This window comes from Rhinoderma darwinii, chromosome 7, assembly GCF_050947455.1.
Source record: "Rhinoderma darwinii isolate aRhiDar2 chromosome 7, aRhiDar2.hap1, whole genome shotgun sequence".
In the NCBI taxonomy this organism is placed as follows: Eukaryota; Metazoa; Chordata; class Amphibia; order Anura; family Rhinodermatidae; genus Rhinoderma; species Rhinoderma darwinii.
In genome coordinates this window covers 26,687,448-26,710,025 of record NC_134693.1, presented here as the reverse complement: position 1 = coordinate 26,710,025, position 22,578 = coordinate 26,687,448, and the positions used below count along the sequence as shown (strand labels likewise).

Sequence of the window (22,578 nt, the reverse complement as noted above, 5' to 3'; positions counted from 1 at the left end):
CCAAGGCCGAAGAAAAAAAAATTACAGCAATGACACCATTTCAGTTGTCATTTTATGCAATTGCCTAATAGAATATAGCTCCAAAGGAGCAGCTTCATTTTAAAGGGGTTTTCCAGAATCATATATCACCTATCCACAGAATAGCTGATCATCTTCTGTTCGCTGGGGCTCCACTGCTGGGACCCCCGCTGAACATAAGAATGGGTGGTCTGAACACCTCGTTCCTTCTCACTGATCGACCGCAGTGAGGAGGACATTGAATGGAGCCGCGGTTGAGCATGCATGCATGCTGCTGTTCCATTCATAGTTTACGGGACTGACGGAAACTGCCGAGTACAGCACTTGGCTGTTTCCGTTATTCACAGACATTGAATGGGGAGGCGGGCACATGCTTAACCGCCGCTCCATTCAGGCACCTGTGGGGGTGCAGTGAGGAGGATCTAGGGGTTCTCCTGAACGGTGCGGGCCCCAGTGATCAGAAAATGATCATCTATACTGTGGATAAGTGATAATTTATGAATCTGGGAAAAACCCTTTAAGTTGCAGTAGGCATTCTGTAAACCAGTATCTTTCCCTTTGTTATATCTGGGCAGTTTGCGCATAAAGCGTATAAGATTCTTTAGAACACTATATATTGTTTCGAACACTAGTGGAAAACCAGATTTACGTGAAAGGTCTATTGTGTGCTGCCATTTTTCTTATCTGAATAAAAATAAGCATTTAACTTTGTCCTTTAATTCCGGTTCTTTATCCCTCCTAAGGGTCCCTTTTGTATTAAACCTAAAGAATATCCATGGTTGTCTCAGATATTTCATGTGTTGAGTAAGAATCTCCCTGTGTCGTACATTCAGAATTGTACGTCATGACCCTGATTGAGGATGGGGGGAGGATACCCTTCCTGCAGATACAAATGATGGGGCTGTATCCCCACAGAGTATGTGTTTGTGTGTACAGTCTAGGTCAGAGGATTAGGGGGCCTAATTCTCCCAGCAGAGAAAAACAAGCCTTGCCGTTCAGCTCTGCAGGACGGCACCAAGCCGTGGTCTTATTTTTTTGAAGCTTTGAAGATTTATATATATTTTTTTCCAACGGTTTGAGATATTCAAATGCGTTCGGTATCCGGCAAACGCCACTTAGAAATAGAGTAGAAAAGACCGAACGTAATTTGTTGACTTTGTTACACACCTACGCAATGTGGCGACATGCAGCTATAGAGTAGTTACTGCTATTCCATTTTATTGTATACAAGAGACCTATGCACCGAGACATTGTCGCCTGCTCTTTGGAGACTTAGCGGGTTGGATAATATTGGCTTCGAGCTGTTCTGTATTTTTGAGCTACTTATGTTTCTGTCTTGCTCTGTAATCCTCGTTGAATTTTTTTATTTTTTTTGGAAACTCCCTGGGGTTAAATGACTAGAGCGGAGGTTACTATGTGACCCAGGCTTTGTGGCGCAATTCACAACGAAGTGACAAGCTCGTGCTTACACATGATAATACGCGCGGGCCCCCATGCATAATAGTTGAGCGATTGCTGTTCCCATGGAGCAAGGGACTGTGTAGGACATTAATAACCTACCGCTTTGTACACTGTTTGTCTACCGTGACCCCAATGACTCCCTGTTTACTCAGTCGCCCCTCACATTTGCATGCAGCTTTGGTACTTGTTGCAGCTGAGGTGATTTGTATTCTAATGGCGGCTGTTGTCTTGGCAACGTGCTGGAGACCTGGAAACTTGTGTAAAAAAAAAAAAAAAGGGATGTTTTCTGTAGGTCCTTAGGATGAGCGAAAAACCATGCTCCCTGTCACAGTCCGTTGTTATTCCTAGAGGAACTAGAGGTTGGCATAGGTTATCATCCTGTCCTGGCGTCCCTTTATGCGCGCCCATCCTCCTGTAATCCCTGCCACACTGAAGGCTTTACACATTATTACATTTTAATCCTGTTCTGCCCATGCTGGTTCAGAAGGCCGGAGCATATTATGTGCGTGTTCTGTTCCGTTACAATAATAGCTACAGATCGATGTTCTAATGATGGACTCTCTTACATCTTCTACATGAAAATCTATGGCCTGGATGTTCCGATTCTGGAAATATCCACGTGGAATTTCATGAACGTTTTGCAGGTTCAAAGATATGGATTTTTCTGTAATTTGTGATCAATAATGGCTTCCTTCAGAACAGAAAAAACGTGTGTCTTACTGCAGGGATAAAGCAATTGATTTCCATTCTCCTAAAGACAGAGCACCTTGGTTTTCTCTCAATCTTTCTGACACTTCCAAAGGTCATCACGTCTGGTCTTACCTGGATGAGTTTTACCTGTTGTATGGTTTCACCAATGCGAAGGCTACGTTCACATAGGTCGGATATGCTGCGTAAAGATACACAGCATATCCGCCATTCTCCGCTGCGGAGAACTGCACGTAAAAAAACACATCAGACCGGCCTCCTGGGGATGACGTTTCATCCCATGTGACCACTGCAGCTGTCACATGGGGTGAAATGTCATCTCAAGAGGTTAGTCTGGACGAAGAAGCACAGAATTCTGGGTAAGTATAAAATGTTGTTTGTTTTTTTTCCAAGGGCCTGTTCACATCAGCGTTGGCGGGTTCCGTCGGGAGAACCCCTCAACGTAAAGGCAAATGGAAACCTTAGATTCGGTTTGCATCACCGTTCATATCAATGGTGACGGAAACATTGCTAATGGTTTCCGTTTGTCACCATTTTGTCAGGTTTCCATTTTTTTTGACAATCAATAGCGCAGTCGACGCAAAAGCAGCAATTACGCTAATATAATTGACATGCGGATTAAAAAAAACGCACGGCGGGTCAATTTCTGAGCGTTTCTTCTGCTTATGATTTACGCAGCCTGTGGATGAGATTTGTTAAAATCTCATCCCCCCCTTTGCTGCTACTGTATTATGCTGTATTTCACAGGCGCTATAATGTAGGTGACAGCAGTGCTTTTTCTTGAAAAAAACAATCTGTTTTCTCCACTTTATTAGCGATTTTAGATTTATGCTAATGTATGCTTAATGCCCAAGTGGGCGTGTTTTACTTTGGTCAGCGTCATGCACTCCTCTGTACAACGCCCACTTGGTCTAAAGTAAAAACACGCCCACTTGGGCATTAAACAACTCATTAGCATAAATCTAAAATCGCTAATAAAGTGGTGAAAATAGATAGTTTTTTAAAATAAAAAGCATTACTGTCATCTACATTACAGCGCCCATCTCCTTATGTAGGAGATAGGGCACTTATAATGTGGTGACAGAGTCTCTTTAACCCTTTAAAGCGAAAACCACAGGGTTGATTGAAATCCCATGTGGATCCCTCCTAAAGGTCCGGACTCAATCATTCTAAAAAAATTGAATTAAAGATGAGAAACTAAGGAGCGCACATCCACAATATTAATCAGTAAACCTGAACATGAGGTTCTTAACATTTTGTTTAAATTGTATAAGCCCATTAGCCACTTCACGGCGACCTCCTTTAAGTGGGTCCCTACTCTATTGGTTGCAGCACCGCATGGCGGCGCCCGCCACCACAATACCGCACCTGCAAAGTCAAGAGTGTTTCCCTCTTTGGAGTGCCCAGCACATCTGTGAATTACATGATTCTGGATCGTCCATGTAATCCTTCATTTATCCTGTGGTAGCGCTGTAGTAGAGTTTAACATTTCCTGCCAGCTTTCGCCACAAATTACAGGTGACTGATGGGGCATCCGGTGGTCAGCTCATTTTAAAGGCATCATTCTAATAAAATGGGGTTCGCCAAAGTGGACATTGCCTTTTAATTATGTATCTTCCTGACCAGTATTTTCAGGGGGCGCAAGTTTTGAATAACTTATTTTTTTTGCTTTTGAGATTTTCTTTAAGCCAGTATGTTAATGATTCATGAGTGCTGTCGCTTCTTAAGGTATCTTTACATATTATAGCATACTATATTTCATGAAAGTATGTCAGGGAGGCTGGGATACTAATGCAATGCTGTGCACTGCAGTACATGGCTTTTTGAGGATATTACAGAAGGAATTTAAATTCATACATTTTACCTGCTGTCGGAGCAGCTCGGTGAATTAAATGCGTTTCCTGAATAGCAATGACACTGGCATACTGTCAGGGCACCCCTGTTGTCTATGACCTTGGACAAGTGCATGCAATTTGCTGGTCATTTCATATAGACATGGACAGGGCTGTGTCGGGGACTGCAGTGAAGGGACCGTAAACCTTTCAATCCTAACATTAGAGCAACTTAACCCCACTACATCTGTATATGTGTTGTGTACATAGTGTGTATCTCCAGCCGAAACTGGGGCAGAGACGTGTAAAATAAGGCTGGGTTCGCACGACCTATTTTCAGACGTAAACGAGGCGTATTATGCCTCGTTTTACGTCTGAAAATAGGGCTACAATACGTCGGCAAACATCTGCCCATTCATTTGAATGGGTTTGCCGACGTATTGTGCAGACGACCTGTCATTTACGCGTCGTCGTTTGACAGCTGTCAAACGACGACGCGTAAATTGACTGCCTCGGCAAAGAAGTGCAGGGCACTTCTTTGCAACGTAATTTGAGCCGTTCTTCAATGAAGAGCAGCTCAAGATTTATAAGCGCCACAGACGCCTCGCATAATGCGAGGAGGAGCTTTTACGTCTGAAACGAGTCTGTCTTTTCAGACGTAAAAGCCACTTCTCGTGAGCACAAACCCTAATTCTCATATTCCCATTTTCACAACTCCTCTTCGGTAGGTCTTTTGTGTCCAAGCGTATGATTCTGTCTCCTGTTCGATGCAGGTAATGAGTGTTGTCAAGGTACTTGGACAATATTGTAGTAGTTAACTGTCAGGAGGTAAGATCTCTTGTTTGACTTGTGAGACATTTGGGGGGATCTGTTAGAGCAGAATTCTGGTGAATGCAGTCGTAAAATACTTTCCTTGTCCCCGTGTGTCACAAACTAATTTTCTAACTCCTGGACAGATGGGGAACACCCTAGATTTCCATTGCAAAGTGTGCTAAAATAATGGAGTACATGATGCACAATTATTGGTGTAAACGTAATAAGGTCGTGTAAGGAAGATACTCATAATGTGTTTAACAGGTCTTACGAGTTTCCCCATAGTTGCAGAATCTAAAATGAATTTATTTTATGAATCTATAGGAGTCTCCCACTTTCCACACCAGTTAATTTCATACGAAGCCGGCTAAGTAGGCATAATTATGGAAAGTTAATAAAATAAGTAAACGAGAACCAGGGGTGTATCTATAGGGTGCGCAGTGGTATCAGCCGCAATTGGGCCCTAATGCCCCACTGCAAGATAAAGTTACTGGTATAAATGGCACATAGTAGATGGACCTGTTACAGATTTTGCATTAGGGCCAAGGGGCTTAACGTTACCCAGAATAAAAAATTTGAGCATAGAATTTCCTAAACTATTTAGTAAGGTGTAAAGTACACGTTAGGCCCTGTTCGCTCTTTTTGCGTTTTTGGTGCTGATTTTGACGCGTCGGAATCCATGCCAAAAAAATGGCTGAATTCCCCCCCCCCCCTCCCTCCCCCCGTTCATTTCAATGGGAGGCAGAAGCGTTTTTTTCCCCCGGCCGGCTCTTAGCCCACGGGGCAAAAAAGCAGCATGTCCTTTCTTGCCTCGCTTTCTGCCTCTGAGGCAGAAAAGACCCACGGTCCTTGCATTAGCTGCAATGGCCGCGGGCGGAAAACACTGCCAAGAGTGCAGGCAACTCAAAATTCCTGGATGAATTCGGAGCCAGAATTTTTCTGCCTGCAATAAACGGTGTGAACCGAGCCAAAGAGGGTACTGATAAGATTAACTGGAAAGACTATTTGAGCATATTCATATGCACACCCGGTCCAGTCTACGTCCAGTAAAAGAAAAGCAGCGAGCAATATGGCTGCGCTTCCTGTTGTCACTTTTACCAAAATAGCAGCCACAATCAAAGAATTGTGGCCCCATAGCAAACATTAGGCCCGTTTTCAGGTTCGGCTTTACACCAGCAGACTCCTGACCACCTGTGACTGGAGGATGTTGTCCTAACCCATTTTCATGAGTCAACATTTTCCACTTCCCTGTTTGCTAGCACCTCACCACCTATTAAAGTAGGGATGAGACCAACCTGAAATGAGCTCCCTCTCCTCAGGCGCCCCATAGTAGTCGCATGGCCTGCCTATATGGTACGTACACCTTTGACCTCAACTTAAAGGGGTTGTCCACCTTCGGACAACTGACCTATCCACCAGATAGGTCATCAGTATATCATCGGTGCAGGTCCGACACCCAGGCCCCGCACCGATAAGCCGCACCGGTGGCCTGTGGGCACATAATGCTATGTACGGAGCAGTTGGTTCCGTACATGGCACAGCGGCCGTGCTGCAGAACTGCAGGTTCGCTCCTATTCAGTACTGCAGCTCGGCCGCTATTCTGTGGCCGGAGCCAAGTGCTTCCAGCGTGTACCTCCGGTGCATGGAGGCACCAGACCAGCTGATCTGCGTGGGGCCCGGGTGTCACACCCCACAGATCATGTACTGATGACCTATCCGGTGGATAGGTCATCAGTTGTCAGAAGGTGGAAAACCCCTTTAACAGGAAAATGCCCATATCTGTGTAAGTAAAATAAACCTTATAACCAAACTGATCTAACCCCTGATTTACTAGTATATGACCTATTTTATGTTTTGGGTGAAAATCCAGTTTAAATACTAATAAGTGATACATAATTTTATAAACAAATTCCAACTTAAGCACTTTAAAAACTAAAATTTATTAATAAGTTCTTTGATTTGGAGAACTAGGAAGTAAATCAGAATGTATCCTAAATGTATCCCAAAGAATTTAATTATAGGAAATATACAAGTTTTTAGTGGACCATCAAAGGGTCTCTCCTCCTCTCCGTATTTATTTACTAGGAGTCTTTCACCCCAAAAATGTCTCCGATCCTTGCGCTAGCATATTCCTAGACCCAGCTTGCTCAGTAGGGCCATAGTCTACATCTGGGATTTTGAAAAAAGGGGCTTCTTAGGTGGAACTAGATTGTCCGAGGTGATGCAGATCTTGTGTTTGTTTTTTTATAAGGTTATTCCATCACTGACTGGTTGTAATTCCTTTTACAGCTAAAACAACCTGTGCAGAGACCGACTTCACCTGTGATAATGGCCACTGTGTTTCAGCCCGTTGGAAGTGTGACGGTGAAGAGGAATGTCCTGACGGAAGTGATGAGTCTGAAGCCACCTGTACTTACAGTAAGTATGCATGGGAAATAAAGAGGATTCTATCCTTTCTGTAGGAGATATCAGCCCTACTAAAGCTTTAGACGCCTTAAAAACAGACATCCATAGATGGAAGCATCTGAAAACGAGTACATACATTACTGCTGGTAATGGATCAGTGGGTGGGCACTTCTTGGGTAGGTTCTTTCTAGATGTCCACTCGAGAAAATAAATTCAGAATAGACAGCTTGGTTCCACAGTAAAAGCCTTATCATTTCCAAGATCTAGAGACCAAGAGTTGCCAAACTTTTGGAAACCACCTACAATAAAGACTCCATTTGGGTTTTTTTTCTATTTCATATTAGACTTTGATATTAGGGAGTTCAAACTGTGAGGAAGAACAAATACAATAAATAAAGTACTTTTTATTTCTATAGGAAAAGTGGTCGTCCTGCTCGGAGATCCGAAGATCTTTGAACTAAGGGCAGGATGCTTGGAAGAGCACTGCAGGCTCGCCAATTCTAGAAATCGGTGGAGGTCCAAGCTCATGGACCTTCACATCCCTCCTCTTCCAAATCTATTCCGAAATTATTGCTGATGAAAATTGGTTGTAAATACGTAAAAATTATCGTTTATCCAATCGTCAAAGGGTTGGTTTCGCTATGATAACCCCTTTTGCAATTGAAGGGCCTTATGATCAACTGATTGCCATGGCCGCTGCAGAAGATTTGTAGTATTACTTGCATGCCAGCTTTTCATATGAATGGCCGACCATGTACTACACTGATGGACTGGGTCCACCGGAGAGAGTTGGTCTTTGTTAGATGTGCTGGACTTTTCAGAGTCTTGGCTTCCTATTTTTATAGTAGAAAACCTTTACAAACCCAACAAGTGTTTTTATTAACATACATTCCACTCCCATCACAAGTCTCTGCCGGTATCTCAGTCCCTTCACTCCTAGTGTGATCGGTTTAATTTGGCCTTCAGGAGAAGAGAAGCCAAGCAATCTGTAGGATCCCGAGCATCGTTGAACCTTGGGTGGTTGCCCCATGTTTCTCTATTATAATCTGCCCTGGGTTTATGCTTTTAATTAACCCCATATGGTTTTTCTTTTGTTTTGAACTTTTGTACTTTTACTCCGGCTAATCCGTGTGGAAAGGGCAAACATTAATGTCTAGTCTTGCAGTTTAATATAATGTGTGATTCCATGCTGTTCTGGTGCCGCAGGTCACGGTAGCAGATTCAGAGCGGATAATTCCCACGCTATTTCATGCATCAGCCATTCTTTGAGTTTCCCGTCCATCACACAATCTTCACATCAAACCGGCAGAATCTGCAATATCAGTTTTTGTAATGCTTTTATTTCCCTTAATAACAATGACTGAGATTTCATTATCAGTGTGAAGAGCGGCCGGGATGTTTCTGAGACTGTAATTAATCTGACATCTGTCTCAGGGACGCAGATCTGATCATAGACCCATCTCTTCAAATCTCTGGAGTGGGGGAGGGGAGAACTTCATAGAAAAACAGCTTTTTTTTTTTTTTTCCCCCTTGAAAATATTGTGTGTGATGATGCTAAAATGTCAGCGTCCCCGGAGATTGTAGGTAATATTTGATTTCAAAACACATTTCTTCTCTGGAGAGTCGCACTGTACAATTATAGAAATCGAGGCTGTGAAGGCAGATGACACGAGAGCAGGACTTGCCCAGGGATATTTTTTGGCTTTATTACTGCATGATAACCTCCTATTATTCTAAGAGAGAAGAAATTGTGTAACGTAAAGAACGCTATTTTAACCACATTGTGATGATGGCTTCAATCATTACTATATACTATAATATATGGGATAATGTGCTCCTCACTGTAAATTATAAGGACGTTTGAAGTCAGCATTGAGTTCCGTGATCATATAAAGACCTGAGGCCTAGTCACAGGGGTTTTCCCATCTCGGACATTTATGGCATATCCACAGCATATGCCATAAATGACTGATAGATGCGGGTCCCACCTCTAGAATGGGGCCCCCGACCCCTTTCATATCTTCTGTCGTTCATCTACAGCCACTGAATTACGAAGTGGCTGGGAGTACGGAAATAGCTGAGCTACACTTTTTCCCGTAACTCCCATAGAAGTGAATGGGAGTTATGAAAATAGCGTAGCTCAACTGTTTCCATATTCCCGGCTACCTCGTGAGTTGAAGAGCAGTGACGGCAAAAGTAGGCAGGACGAGGGTGAGTGGACCCCGTTCTAGAGCTGTTGCAGGTCCCAGAGGGGGTAGCCGCATCTATCGGACATCTATGGCATATACTGTGGATATGCCATAAATGTCCAAGATGGGTATACCCTTTTAATGATTTAAAGTAGGTAGATACATTATTCCTAATAGACACAACAGCTGCTGCAGAACCTCTTTTTTGAAGATTAAAGGGCGATCTTCCTCTTCAGTATTTATTGATTAATAGATCTTTTTTGAAGCATCTTAGAGGTGTCTTATGTTTCGCAGCAGCTGGGGTACAGAAATGTATAACAGCTGTAGATGTTAGTTAGACCCACAAAATTACATTTGTGTATTGTGGATATCCCAACAAAATTCTCAGGTTTGTGTTTTTGAGAACCAGGATCATGCTAACGTAAAAGCAAGTTTCACCTTTAAACATCTATTGACATGTCACTGGGGGTAAGCCTACGCTGTATGATCTCAGAGACTGTAGTCGGAAATCTTACATTCACTGCAATGAGACTGCGTGCGTAGTACTATAGTGCATGCTATAGGCAACTCCTATTAATAAGGCTAATATTTGCTATATCGCATTAAAGCCCATGTGACTACAGTTAACGGCAGTATACTCCCTGCCCCCCTCCAAATTATACTTCACAGGGTCGAGAAAACTTTAATATACGACTTAGGGTATGTTTACACGCAGTCATAAACGGCTGGAAGTCTCTGATTTTCAGCCGTTTTTTAAGCTGAAAACGTATTTTTCTAGAAGTTTTTGGAGCTGTTTTTCGATGGACACAATCAAAAAACGCTCCAAAAATGGCTCAAGAAGTGACATGCTCCATTTTACCGTTTTTTTTGTTTTTTTTTACGTGCCGTTTTTTTTGTTTTTTTTTTAAACATCTGAACGAAAGTCTGTTTTTGCCTTTGATTTCAAGCGTCAGATGTTTGTAGGCGTTCAGCTATCATATTTTCAGGCATATTTTGGGACGTTTATGCCCCGAAATACGCCTGAAAACAGTGTGGGAACATACCCTTAGGGTATGTGCGCACACAAACTCAAAAACGTCAGAAAATACGGCGTTTTTTACAGCCGTTTTTGGAGAGTCAATGAAAAACTGCTCCATAAACGGCTCAAGAAGTGACATGCACTTCTTTTTCATGGCCGTTTTTAAAAACGACCGCGTAAAAAAATAGCCCGTCGGAACAGAACGCTGTTTTTGCCATTGAAATCAATGGGCAGATGTTCGCAGGCGTTCTTCTTCCGATTTTGCGGCCCGAAAAACGGCCGACAGTAGGCCGTGTGAACATACCCTTATTGTTGGGTCACAACTGATTGTTTGGAATTTGAGTTGCATCTTTTTCCTCATCCTGGTGACTTTTTTTTAAATTATTTTAGGTTCTGAAGAATTATGCAGTAACTATGAAAACCTGCCCTTTGTTTATAATTACTTGGCCTCGGGGCACTCTTATACTAAACATGGTGCCTGCGTAAGCCAGATGTAATGTTTGAAGATTTTGCTTATGAGCGCCGGCATCTTGGTAAAATGTTTGTCTTACAAATGTCACCGCTTGAAGTGCGTTTCCCATTAGCATAAATGAAGACTTTAGGTGTAAAGTGTAATCTCAATAGGCAGCGAACAATGCTTGATATTTATGTTCTGTGCCCGGTAACGATGAATATGGATATATTAAAAGCTCCCGCACACAGAGGAGGCCGACATTTTATCCACTGCAGCACTTCACTATAATGTAGAGTACAAAGTCACCAGGAACAAAAGACAGATCATTAGTCGTCCCATAACCTGTCCGCTTCAATGGCAGAATTAGCCAGATCATCACCCAAAGAGTATATAATATGCGCCTTCAAACTAGCGGTCCCACTTACCATTGTATCCACAGAAAAAATAGAGACGAGGCAGCACTTCCAAAATACATAGGGATTTATTCACCCACCAGTGCGACGTTTCAGTCCAGTCGGACCTTTCTCAAGCATTGACTGGACTGAAACGTCGCACTGGTGGGTGAATAAATCCCTATGTATTTTGGAAGTGCTGCCTCGTCTCTATTTTTTCTGTGGATACCGGCTGTGGGACTTTGGATGGGGTTCCTCTGGGGCTTGCTCCCAGCATTTTTACATCTTTCTCCGGAGCTGTGACAACCACATTTTTTTCCACTTACCATTGTAGTCCTTGCTATATACATTGTCTACTAATAAAATGTAAATTTGTCAAATGTATTGGCAAGGACCGAGTGGTCCTTTTTTTAGTCTTAGTTGTTTTATTTTGTGCCTAAGAATGCTTTTATGTGTTTTTTTGTCCATGGCAGCCAGTGTTGTATACATGAGATACATTGTATTTGGTACTCCCCTATTCTCTGTTACTAATAGTCAATGGGTGTATAGCATCCTCTCTCATGAGTAGTCTTAGTATATACTATGCCTTGTCGTTCTTGGTCTATTAGTATATACCATCCTCAGTCATTAGTATATTGGTCTATACTATCATCAGTCATTAGTAGTCTTTGTATATATTATCTCCTGTCTCTAGTAGTGTATTGGTATATACTATCCTCTGTCATTCGTAGTATATTGGTATATACGATACCCTGTATTTAGTGGTCACTTGGTATATACATCCTCTGTTATTAGTAGTGTATTGGCATATACGATCATCTGCTAGTAGTACGCTATTGGTATATGCTATAATCTGTCCAGGGGCGTAACTAGGAAAGACTGGGCCCCATAGCAAACTTTTGACTGGGCCCCCCCCTAGGTGCCACACGCAGCCCCCCTTATAGATGGTGCCTTCAGTAGATTGTGCCATACAGCACCCCCTGTTGACTGTGTCACACCCCACTTGTAGATAGCGCCCCCACCTCCCCCTTGTAGATAGTGCCACACAGCCACCCTTAGTAGATAGTGCCACACACACCGCATCCTGTAGATAACGCCACAGCCCTCTCCTTGTATATAGTGCCACACAGATCCCCCTGTACAGTGCCACGCAGCCCACTTGTATATAGTTAACAACCAGAATGTCTCACAGGTATGGTAATTTGGCTAGGTATCACCCACAGAGCGGTGTAAAATACCTCCAAAAACGTCACTTTAAACTAGCGAAAACTCCGAAATTACATTGAAAACCATGAGAAAAAGGAGTCGTGAACTATAAGTACACAAAAAAATACTTTTATTGTTACATCCAAAATACAAATTATAAAAACACAAATACACAACGAGGTATTAAAACTGAGAGTAAATGCGTGGATCAATTGTCAAAAACCCTCCACACGGGTATGCTATAAGTACTAAACGTTAAAGGTACTGTTAGTTATGGGTACATTGGGGGAAAGGTAGCACAATGCTGTCCCATACAGACGATGCTGATTCACTGAAACCGCACTTGTGCTATCCCACCACCAACTGACACATGCATATCAAAATAGGAAGAAATGACATCTACAAGGTAATGACGGGGGAGTTACGTCTAACTCCTCTATTGCATGGTTCCAGAAATAGGGCAAGGAAAAAAGGGGGTTAACCCAAATATAGCCCGATGTAAAGAGGAACCAGAGTCCACATTACAGAAACCAAGGGAATGATTAAATCAGAGCTTACCCATGGAGGTATTTAGAAGTAGAATGATCCATCTGGTATTGAGGCAACACTTGTGTATATAGTGCCACCCTGCTCCCCCCTTGTATATAGTGCCAAACAGCCCCCCCCCCCCAAAAATAACAATGGTGCGACGGACGGAGCGCTGAACAGACACCGGTCGGGACACAAACGCAGACCAGCGTGATGCAGTAACTTCATCACGCTGGCCTGCGCAGGGAGTCTTCCCAGCACCTTATAGGCTGCAGGCCTAAAATTTAAATGCCCAGATTTTGATGGACATCCCCCTGGGATGATCTACATCACTACCAGCCTCCTCAAACTCTTGCAGATGCGCCGTTGCCTTGTACTTCCCTGGCATGCGTGGTACAGCGATGAAGCCGGGCAGAGTACACCTCGCTGCATGGTGCGTGCACAAGTAGTACAAGGCAATAGCACATCCGAGAAAGTTGTATCTGCCAGGGGGATGTCAATCAAACATGGAAAGGTAGGTTTGGAGGCAGGGCTATGTGACTCTTCAGGATAGCGGCACCGCCCCATGACCCTTTAATGAGTAGCATATAGTGTGCGCCGGTTTAAAATTAGATTTTTTAGATTTTGCTGCATCTGAAACAAACATACAGGGGAATGTTTGGAAATATTGTCTGGTCATGTATTACCGCATGGTGGCTGTTCAAGAGGTTAAAACTGCCTGACAGATTCCCATTAAATATACAATGAATTGAAAACCATTCCATCTCATCTGCCCTGCAATTTTGTTGTTCTAAATAGATCTTAAATAATTACAGCTCCAGAACCAAGCTCATACATATATATACGGCATGAGTCAAGCTCAATACATATATATATACAGTACCAGAACCGAGCTCCGTACATAAATACAGCACCAGGACCAAGCTCCGTACATAAATACAGCACCAGGACCAAGCTCCGTACATAAATACAGCACCAGAACAAAGCTCAGTACATAAATACAGCACCAGAACAAAGCTCAGTACATAAATACAGCACCAGAACAAAGCTCAGTACATAAATACAGCACCAGAACCTAGTTCAGTACATAAATACAGCACCAGAACCTAGTTCAGTACATATATACAGCACCAGAACCTAGCTCAGTACATAAATACAGCACCAGAACCTAGCTCCGTACATAAATACAGCACCAGAACCTAGCTCAGTACATAAATACAGCACCAGAACCTAGCTACGTACATAAATACAGCACCAGAACCTAGTTCAGTACATAAATACAGCACCAGAACTTAGTTCAGTACATATATACAGCACCAGAACCTAGCTCAGTACATAAATACAGCACCAGAACCTAGCTCCGTACATAAATACAGCACCAGAACCTAGCTCAGTACATATATACAGCACCAGAACCTAGCTACGTACATAAATACAGCACCAGAACCAAGCTCAGTACATAAATACAGCACCAGAACCAAGCTCAGTACATAAATACAGCACCAGAACCAAGCTCAGTACATAAATACAGCACCAGAACAAAGCTCATTACATAAATACAGCACCAGAACCTAGCTCAGTACATAAATACAGCACCAGAACCAAGCTCAGTAAATATATACAGCACCAGAACAAATACAGCTCAAGTTAGTGCAACCCCTGCCGTATAGGTTTGTACGCCATAAAACTACAGCTCCCAGCATGGCCTGAACTATAAGAAGGATATGCTGGGAGACGCGGTTTCACAAAAAAAACAATAATACCACACATCATCTCGCTGCAGATCATACAGTGACTACATTACTGATTAAAGGCAGAATAAATATTTACATTAAGTGACTCCCCGGTGACGTCTCAGATTCTAGTTGTTCTTTTTCTCTTTTCTCCTCCATCCGGTCTAGACCTCTATGATGACTTCGCCCGGCCACAACCCATTTCTGCAGTTTTCCGCTCAGATGTCTTCAGCTTCTCACTTTTAAAACATTTCTGCACCTATAAACGAAGATAAAATTCTCAACACCACTAAATATAATCGCGCCATACACTGTGTCCCTGATTATAATAGTACCATACACTGTGTACCACACACACCGTGCCCCCCATAGAGCCCCTGTAGATAGTGCCCCCCATAGAGCCCCTGTAGATAGTGCCCTACATACCAGCCCCTGTAGATAGTGCCCCACATACAGCCCCAAATAGATAGTGCCCACAAATGGACTCCAGAGCTGCAAGGCAATAGTGCTAACCACTGAGCTACCGTGCTGCCCTACATATAGCTTCCCCTATAGATAGTGCTCCACATATAGTCCACCTGTATATACATTTGCAGCTATATGTGAGTCACTATCTACAGAGTCCCACATTTAGCCCACCACTGTATACAGTGCCCTACATATAGCCCCCCTGTAGATAGTGCCCTTCGAATAGCTCCCCCTGTAGATAGTGCTCCACATATAGTGCACCACTGTATATAGTGTCCCACATATAGCTACCACTGTAGATGGCGCCCTCAATATAGTGCTCCACATCCCCACATATAGACCCCCCCCCCTGTAGATAATGGCACTCTGTTTTATTAGGAAAAAAAAAACTTTACATACTCGCATGATCCCGTTCCCGTGCTGTCCGATGGCAATGCAGGCCTGCTCTCTTCTGAGCAGGTCTGCTGGGGCTGAACGACGCAAGCCCCGCTAGCGTCGTTGAAAGGCGCTGATCAGCAGGGCAGAATGACTTACCCCTTCAATTGCCGCCTTTCAATAATGGAAGCGGCGCCATTACGTCATCGCGCCGCTAGCGTAGTCGAAAGGCGCTGATTGGCGGGGCAAGTCATTTTGTCCTGCCAATCGGCGTCATTGCAAAGAGCTGAATGGTCGGGCACGGAATGTGCCTGCCATTCAGCGCTAATGCATGTAACTAGATCTGTGTGCTATAGACGCAGGTACAGTTAGTGCAAGAGGGGATGGCGGCTGGTTTCAGTGGCGCCATCGCCCCCTCAGAGAGGCAGCAGCCGCCTATAATATTAATTTGTATCTACGTCCAGGGGATGCAGATACAAGTGAATATGGCTGTCGCTAGCACCGGGGCCCCTTTCTGTGCTAGCAACGCCACCGGCATGAGGAGACCCGCGCCGTCTGGCCCATAAATGTTAGAGGCTGGGCGACGCGTGCCCCATAGTGGTGTCTCTACCCATGTAGCTGCCATAACGGCTGATATCGGTGCCACCAGGCATGGGAGGGGCGTGTCGGCGGGCGGCACGGGCCACCTCATGCCGCGGGCCCTGTAGCAGCCTCTATGGCTGCTACAGCGGTAGTTACACTACTGAATCTGTCACTGGTAGTCCAGTAGTATATACTATCCCTGTCATTGGTATATACTATCCCCTCTCACTGGTAGTCCAATGGTATATACTATCCCCGCTCACTGGTAGTCCGGTGGCATATACTATCCCCGCTCACTGGTAGTCCGGTGGCATATACTATCACCGCTCACTGGTAGTCCGGTGGCATATACTATCCCCGCTCACTGGTAGTCCGGTGGCATATTCTATCACCTCCCACTGGTAGTCCAGTGGTATATACCCTGTAACTTTTGGCCACTGGTACATTTTTGGCCCGGTCACTGGTAGTTCAATGTATTGTTATAAGTTACTGTATAACTCATGCCTCATTAATGTTACAAGCTCCTAATGAATTGACATGCTGCACTGTAATAAATCAGCCCCGAAAATCTGTCTTCATTCTGCATTGAGACATAAATATCAGTGGCAAGTAGAGCCGGAACGTGGAGACAAAGAATCTCACATTGTTCTTAGGAAGGAAAGCGGGTGCAGAGTAATTCTGTGAGCCAAACAGCTTTTTCCTTTTAGAGATCAGCTCACAGAAGTAATCTGGGCTTTATATATAGGGAGTCCTACAAATATAGAACTAATTAACTGGCAAATCTCGCAAGAGGAAGAGTCTGCTTAATTCAGGGCTCTGATAGGAGGCAATGCAATTAGTGGCATGCATATTCATTAAAAACCCGGTTGGGTCTATGAGCAGTGCGCCCTGGCGTGGTGTGAGGGGGGGGGGGGGCGCTGGCATCGACCCAGTACTCTGCAGAGATTTTTATTCTTTTCTTAGGCCAAAGTCTTTTCACTTGCTACTGTCCCCACCCTCTGTTACTCCCCTACTTAAATATAATAATCTCTCTTTGCTGAACAGCCATTGTAAATTACATTTCTTTCTGCCGCCTGGATGGGGTTTATTAATAAGGCTTGATCCGGATGTCTTGGCAAGAATGGCAACTTTAACAATTTCCATCCTTTTTTCACTACCTGCTGGGTCTTTGTTAGCCGGCAGTTAGTATACTACAATGTAAATAGTGCAGCTCCCTAGACGGGAAAGAAATTTGTTGAAGCAGTCGATGCTTTACTAGGGGTGTAAAAATGAGTGTAAAAACTCTGAAGTTATTTACGAACCTGTAACCTATAGCAATCAATCCACAATCTTATTTTACCTAGTACAAAGACCATAAGAGACAATATTTAGTTGTCATGCAGTGGCTCAGGGGTTAATCGTGCTTATTTGATGCACTAGGGGCCCGGGGTCAAATATGAAAAACTAGCATCTGCATGAAAGTGTAGGTTCTCCTGTTTGCAAGGTTTCCATACCAATATTGTATGCCCTACGTTTAGCGTGTACACCAGGAAAGCTCAGGATTTACATGCTAAACATGTCCATAAGGCTCCATTAGCCCAACGGAGGGGCAAAAGAGTGTCCTTTTGGCCTCCGTCGGGCTAGTATGCATTAGTATACCTTTCTTTTTTTTTTTTAGATCTGGAATAGCTGTAAATTAAAAAAGCATATACCGAGCGCTATACATTTATTTTACACGGAAGCCTATGGGGGACCTATGCCACTTGCGGCATACGTCACAGGTCTCGATTCAACCAATCAGTGATTTAGCACCATAATTGGCTCACATTGTGGTTATTTTGGGTTTAAGAAACAAATTAAAGATTAAAAAGAAGAGAAATTTTAATTTTGGCGTGGTCTTTAAACAATGGAGGCCCAGGCATCACCTTGTTCTGGCTGGTGAGGCCCCAGTAGAAAAACATAGAGAAGCCTTGTTCTAGAGGGATGAAGGACAATATACCGATCTGGCCTAGATCAGGAGTGGTCTTCTAAAAGAGGTCCTCTTTTAAAGGGGTTACACTTGTATATTGACACTATATAATAGTATTAAATCAACCCCTCAGTTCTTGAGTTATCACTAAACCTAATAGTGCTCTTCTCGCTATATAGTACATAACCTGTAGTAGTAACGCTGATTGGAGAACCTCACAAACTGGAGGATGCGCTCAAAAAAGATAATTATATTTACGACAATAGTCCTACTTTAATGAATGTTTCTCATGGTAGGACTCTTCAGCTCTTGGTCATGTTGGGGGTAAAGGCCAATGTCTAGAATAGAGATTCAGATCTTCAAACTTTTGTCTTGTGTACGTGCAAGTGACCAACACCTTGCAAGATGTTGATCATTTGCTTAAATACTGTTTCAGAGCGAGTAACCGATATAAGGCAGACATAGGAAGATGGTTATTTGCACACTAGGCAAAAAAAAGACCTGAAGGTCTAAATTTCCAGACCCTGAAATTCGTAATGGCAGGAACAGGACCTCCTGAGTCATAGCAGACCATACTTTAAACTTTACCATCATGAAAGATTTTCTTAAATGCGATCAGTAATGTCATTGGCTAATTTTTCTTTCTCCTGATAACAAAATTAATACCTATGAGAACGTCTTGTCTGTTATGCTGCTTCACCAACACATCTTAAGTGGCTCGCTCTTGGTTTTAACCACAAAAATAACCAATTGCTTGGCTGATTTGTGTGTAGCTTCGACATCGATTTCCCTGGGGTACTTGGTATTTCCACTCTTGGATGCAGCCAACAGTAAAATCTTTTATGGTTGGTTGGGTTTCTCAAGTAAATACTTTTAATGAGGTAAAATGGACAGACGAGACGCTTGTTAAGATCTTTTGTTCTTGGCATCTTGATTTATTTTATGTGTGAGGATAATCATGTATTTGCCAATTTACTTTATTTTTGTTCATAATCAAAAGCCCTTTTTCATGTTACACCTCTACTCTATACACGTTGTATGTCTTGCTCTTCTCTGACTCTCGTCTTGTTTCTTCACTCCCTTTATTTATATAGTGGGACTATATTCTTAGTGGTGTACAAAGAATTCACTTCTATATCATGAACTATACCAACATGTCACCGTCTAGATTACAGATTACTGAACTCTCTTTCCCAACTCAAAGGCTTGTTCTCCAAGCTTTGCCTCCTAGATTGGGCGGAGAATTGTCTGCTCCTGACCTACACTATATGGCTAAAAGTAGGTGGACACCCCTCCTAATTAAAAAAAATAAATAAATCCTATAGTACTTCCCAGTTAGTGCAATGAATATTGCACGGTGCCGTCCAAAATAATGACAAAATAAATTTGTCCGAAAAATTTATTTTTGGTCACCCTCCTAATTATTGAGTTTTTGTTAGCCACACCCATTGGAAACTGCTACATAAAATCAAGCCCACATCCATGAAAGCTCTATAGACAAATAATGGTAGTATTATGGGTCGTACGTCAACCCCATCAACCACCTTTGGGATGAATTGGAACACTGATTACGAGCCATACTTTCTCATCCAACATCAGTGCCTGACCTCAAAAACGCTCTTTTGGCTGAATGGTTACAATTTCCCACAGACGCACTCTTGTGAAAGCTGTTATAGATGCAAAAGGTGGCCCGACTCTATATGATCATCCATAATTTGGAATAGAATGTCCAACTAGCTCATATAGGTATGATGGTCTGGTGTCTACATACCCATGGCCAAATACTGTAGAATGGGGTCTCGAGTTCCATATCTGCCATCCTCACTATTCCTACTGCTCCCTACTTTTTTTCCTTTCTCTCACTTTTCTCTTTCACCTCTCCCGCACATTTGACTTTTCACCTATGTTTGTTTCCTTCTCGAAAAACCACTAGGGCCCATGGCTGTAGGGTATGGCATGACGTGATGTGATTTTGCCTACTCTCAACACTACATAGAAGATGCATGTTAATCACATTATAGGATCTGCAAAACAGAGGACCTTACTACATATACTTTGTTTTGGAACTGGAAGCCAAAGCATTAGGAAGGAAGACCACCTACAAATCTTGTACTATACTGTCCAAAGTGTTTCTTGTTTTGAACTCACAAATTAAAATCCTTTTTTGTCATTCTCTATCTTGCTGACCACAGGTAAAACATATAAGATTTTTTCACTTTTCCTTTGCAGTGAAGCAGATATGTGCTGCTGAAAAGTTTAGCTGTGGAGAATCAAGCAATAAATGTATCCCAGCGACCTGGAGATGTGATGGTGAGAGGGACTGTGAAAATGGTGTGGATGAGAAGGACTGTCCTACTGGTGAGTCACAATTAAGATTAAAAATGTATTTCAGTCAAAGCTTAAAAACGTTTTACCTGGGACCAATGACCTCTCCCCATTCATCCCAGAGACCCGATTCGGATATTCACTAATGCTGTCTTCTTTGCACAGTATAAAATGGCATTTCTTCCCAATGGTGCTCAGGGCATGTTTGAAAGGGCAAATGTAATACGTTGCCATAGGAGGGTGGCTACATCACACACATTGAAGTCCTGCCCTGAGCGTTCCCCCCTCAACCCTAACAATCTATATTTCACTCAATAACGATCATGAGGGGGCAGTGCATGAGTCATTCTTTTTTTAGGCCTGGGCTGAGCAGCACAAAGAAGAACTGCTTGTATTTTAGTTTTCTTTTATGCACCTCATAATTATATCAGATAAGTAATCTCCATATATAAATCAATTAAAATAAGTCCAGTCATTAAAAAAGAGGAGACATTAGCTGGTTATCCATTTGGGCCTCACTAAATGCTGTTATTGTGGGGTCTCTTTACCCAGAAACACCACCACCCCCGAAGAATGTTTTAAGGAGCTGTAATGTTTATCCTCATTCTTAATTGTAATGATCGTGGCACCACCATGTGGGATTTTGCTTTCCTGACCCTGCCTAGATCTGCACTAGACATTGGTCCCAACTTTGGCTACTGGAGGAGTGCCCCAAGTGGAGGAACTCTGAATATCAGCTAAACATGTCCTAAAGTTGAATTAAAAAGTTATCAAAACCCAGGCAGCTGTTAGGCCTCATGCACACTACAGTATTTTTTTGTCCGTTTGCTATCTGCAATTATGCGGATAGCACACGGACCCATGAATTTCTATGTCCCCATGCACATGACCTTGGTGTTCACGGATCCGTGTGGGGCCTGTGAATCCGGGCCGCAAAAGCTCAGGACAAGTCGTTTTACAATCCTGATGATACACAACAAATGTTTTTTTTGTGGCAAAATGGACCACAACAAATCCCTGGTTTTGCGGCCTGCAAAACCGCTATGGTCGTATGCACTAGGCCTTAAAACCGCTATGGTCGTATGCACTAGGCCTTGATCTTCTCACACACCACACACACCCCACACACACACCCCACACACACACCCCACACACACACCCCACACACACACCCCACACACACACCCCACACACACACCCCACACAAACCACACACACAAACCACACACACACACACTAGAAGATGAACAACCTACTTCATTAGGCTATGTTCACATCTGTGTTGTGGCTTCCGTCAAATGCATGCTGCACTATTATTGCCGACAAATGGGACAGAATTGGTGAAGGTGGCAAAAGGAGCCTCCGACGGCAGCATGAATAGAGCCTTACTCTTACAATACTTGGTCAAACATATGCATACGTGGGGCATGATTTGTCTATAATCACACGTAAATATCCATCGAAGTCAATCCTTAAAACCGTTCATATTCTTGAGTCGGATGAACCAATATTTTGCGACCAAAAGGAAGTTGTAGACCCAGAGTGGCTTAAATTGCCATGACCACATCTAAAACAGACTGATTCCATGCATTCTTACATTCCTTCATGCTCCTTTCTTTATGCGCAAGTACTTGGTATTCTCAGTAGTGCTCTTGGATTAGGATAACCAATGCCATTGGGCTATCCCATCCAAGAGTGCTCATCAAACAAGAATTAGTACAGCTGGTGGACTAGTAACACCTTCGGTATTGGCATAATGAAAAAAAGCAACCGGCATTGAATGGTTTTAGTTGGCATCAATCCCTACAACAAATAGATCTGGCCAGACACATATTCTACAGGAATTATGCAGACCAGGGCCCTTAAGCCTCAACAATGGATATGTCTGGCGTAGATTCGTTTTGGGAAGTAACCAAATTTACAAGAAAGGCCATGGTAATCTCATAATTCACCTTGATATCCCACGACAGGAATGTCCCTTTTTTGGGCAGGAGAAAACACTACGAGTACATGGAGTCTGAGGTTAAGAACGATACATTAATTGATCAGTAGAAAAAAAGAAAAGCAGGAAACCCCAAAACTACACTGGGGGAGAGGGGGTACACCATGGCTGCTTTTATGG

At 43.1% G+C, this 22,578-nt stretch overlaps 1 protein-coding gene across 2 annotated transcripts in view; it reads left to right on the top strand.

The window, feature by feature from the left end:
• The window catches only part of LRP8 (LDL receptor related protein 8), a 145,640-nt gene that overhangs the window by 71,839 nt on the left and 51,223 nt on the right, over nt 1–22,578 (top strand). For both annotated transcript variants that reach the window (XM_075833010.1, XM_075833009.1), the window contains 2 exons: nt 7,122–7,250; nt 20,361–20,489. In XM_075833010.1, coding sequence (XP_075689125.1) covers nt 7,122–7,250; nt 20,361–20,489 — 258 coding nt within the window. The remainder of the gene's footprint in view (nt 1–7,121; nt 7,251–20,360; nt 20,490–22,578) is intronic.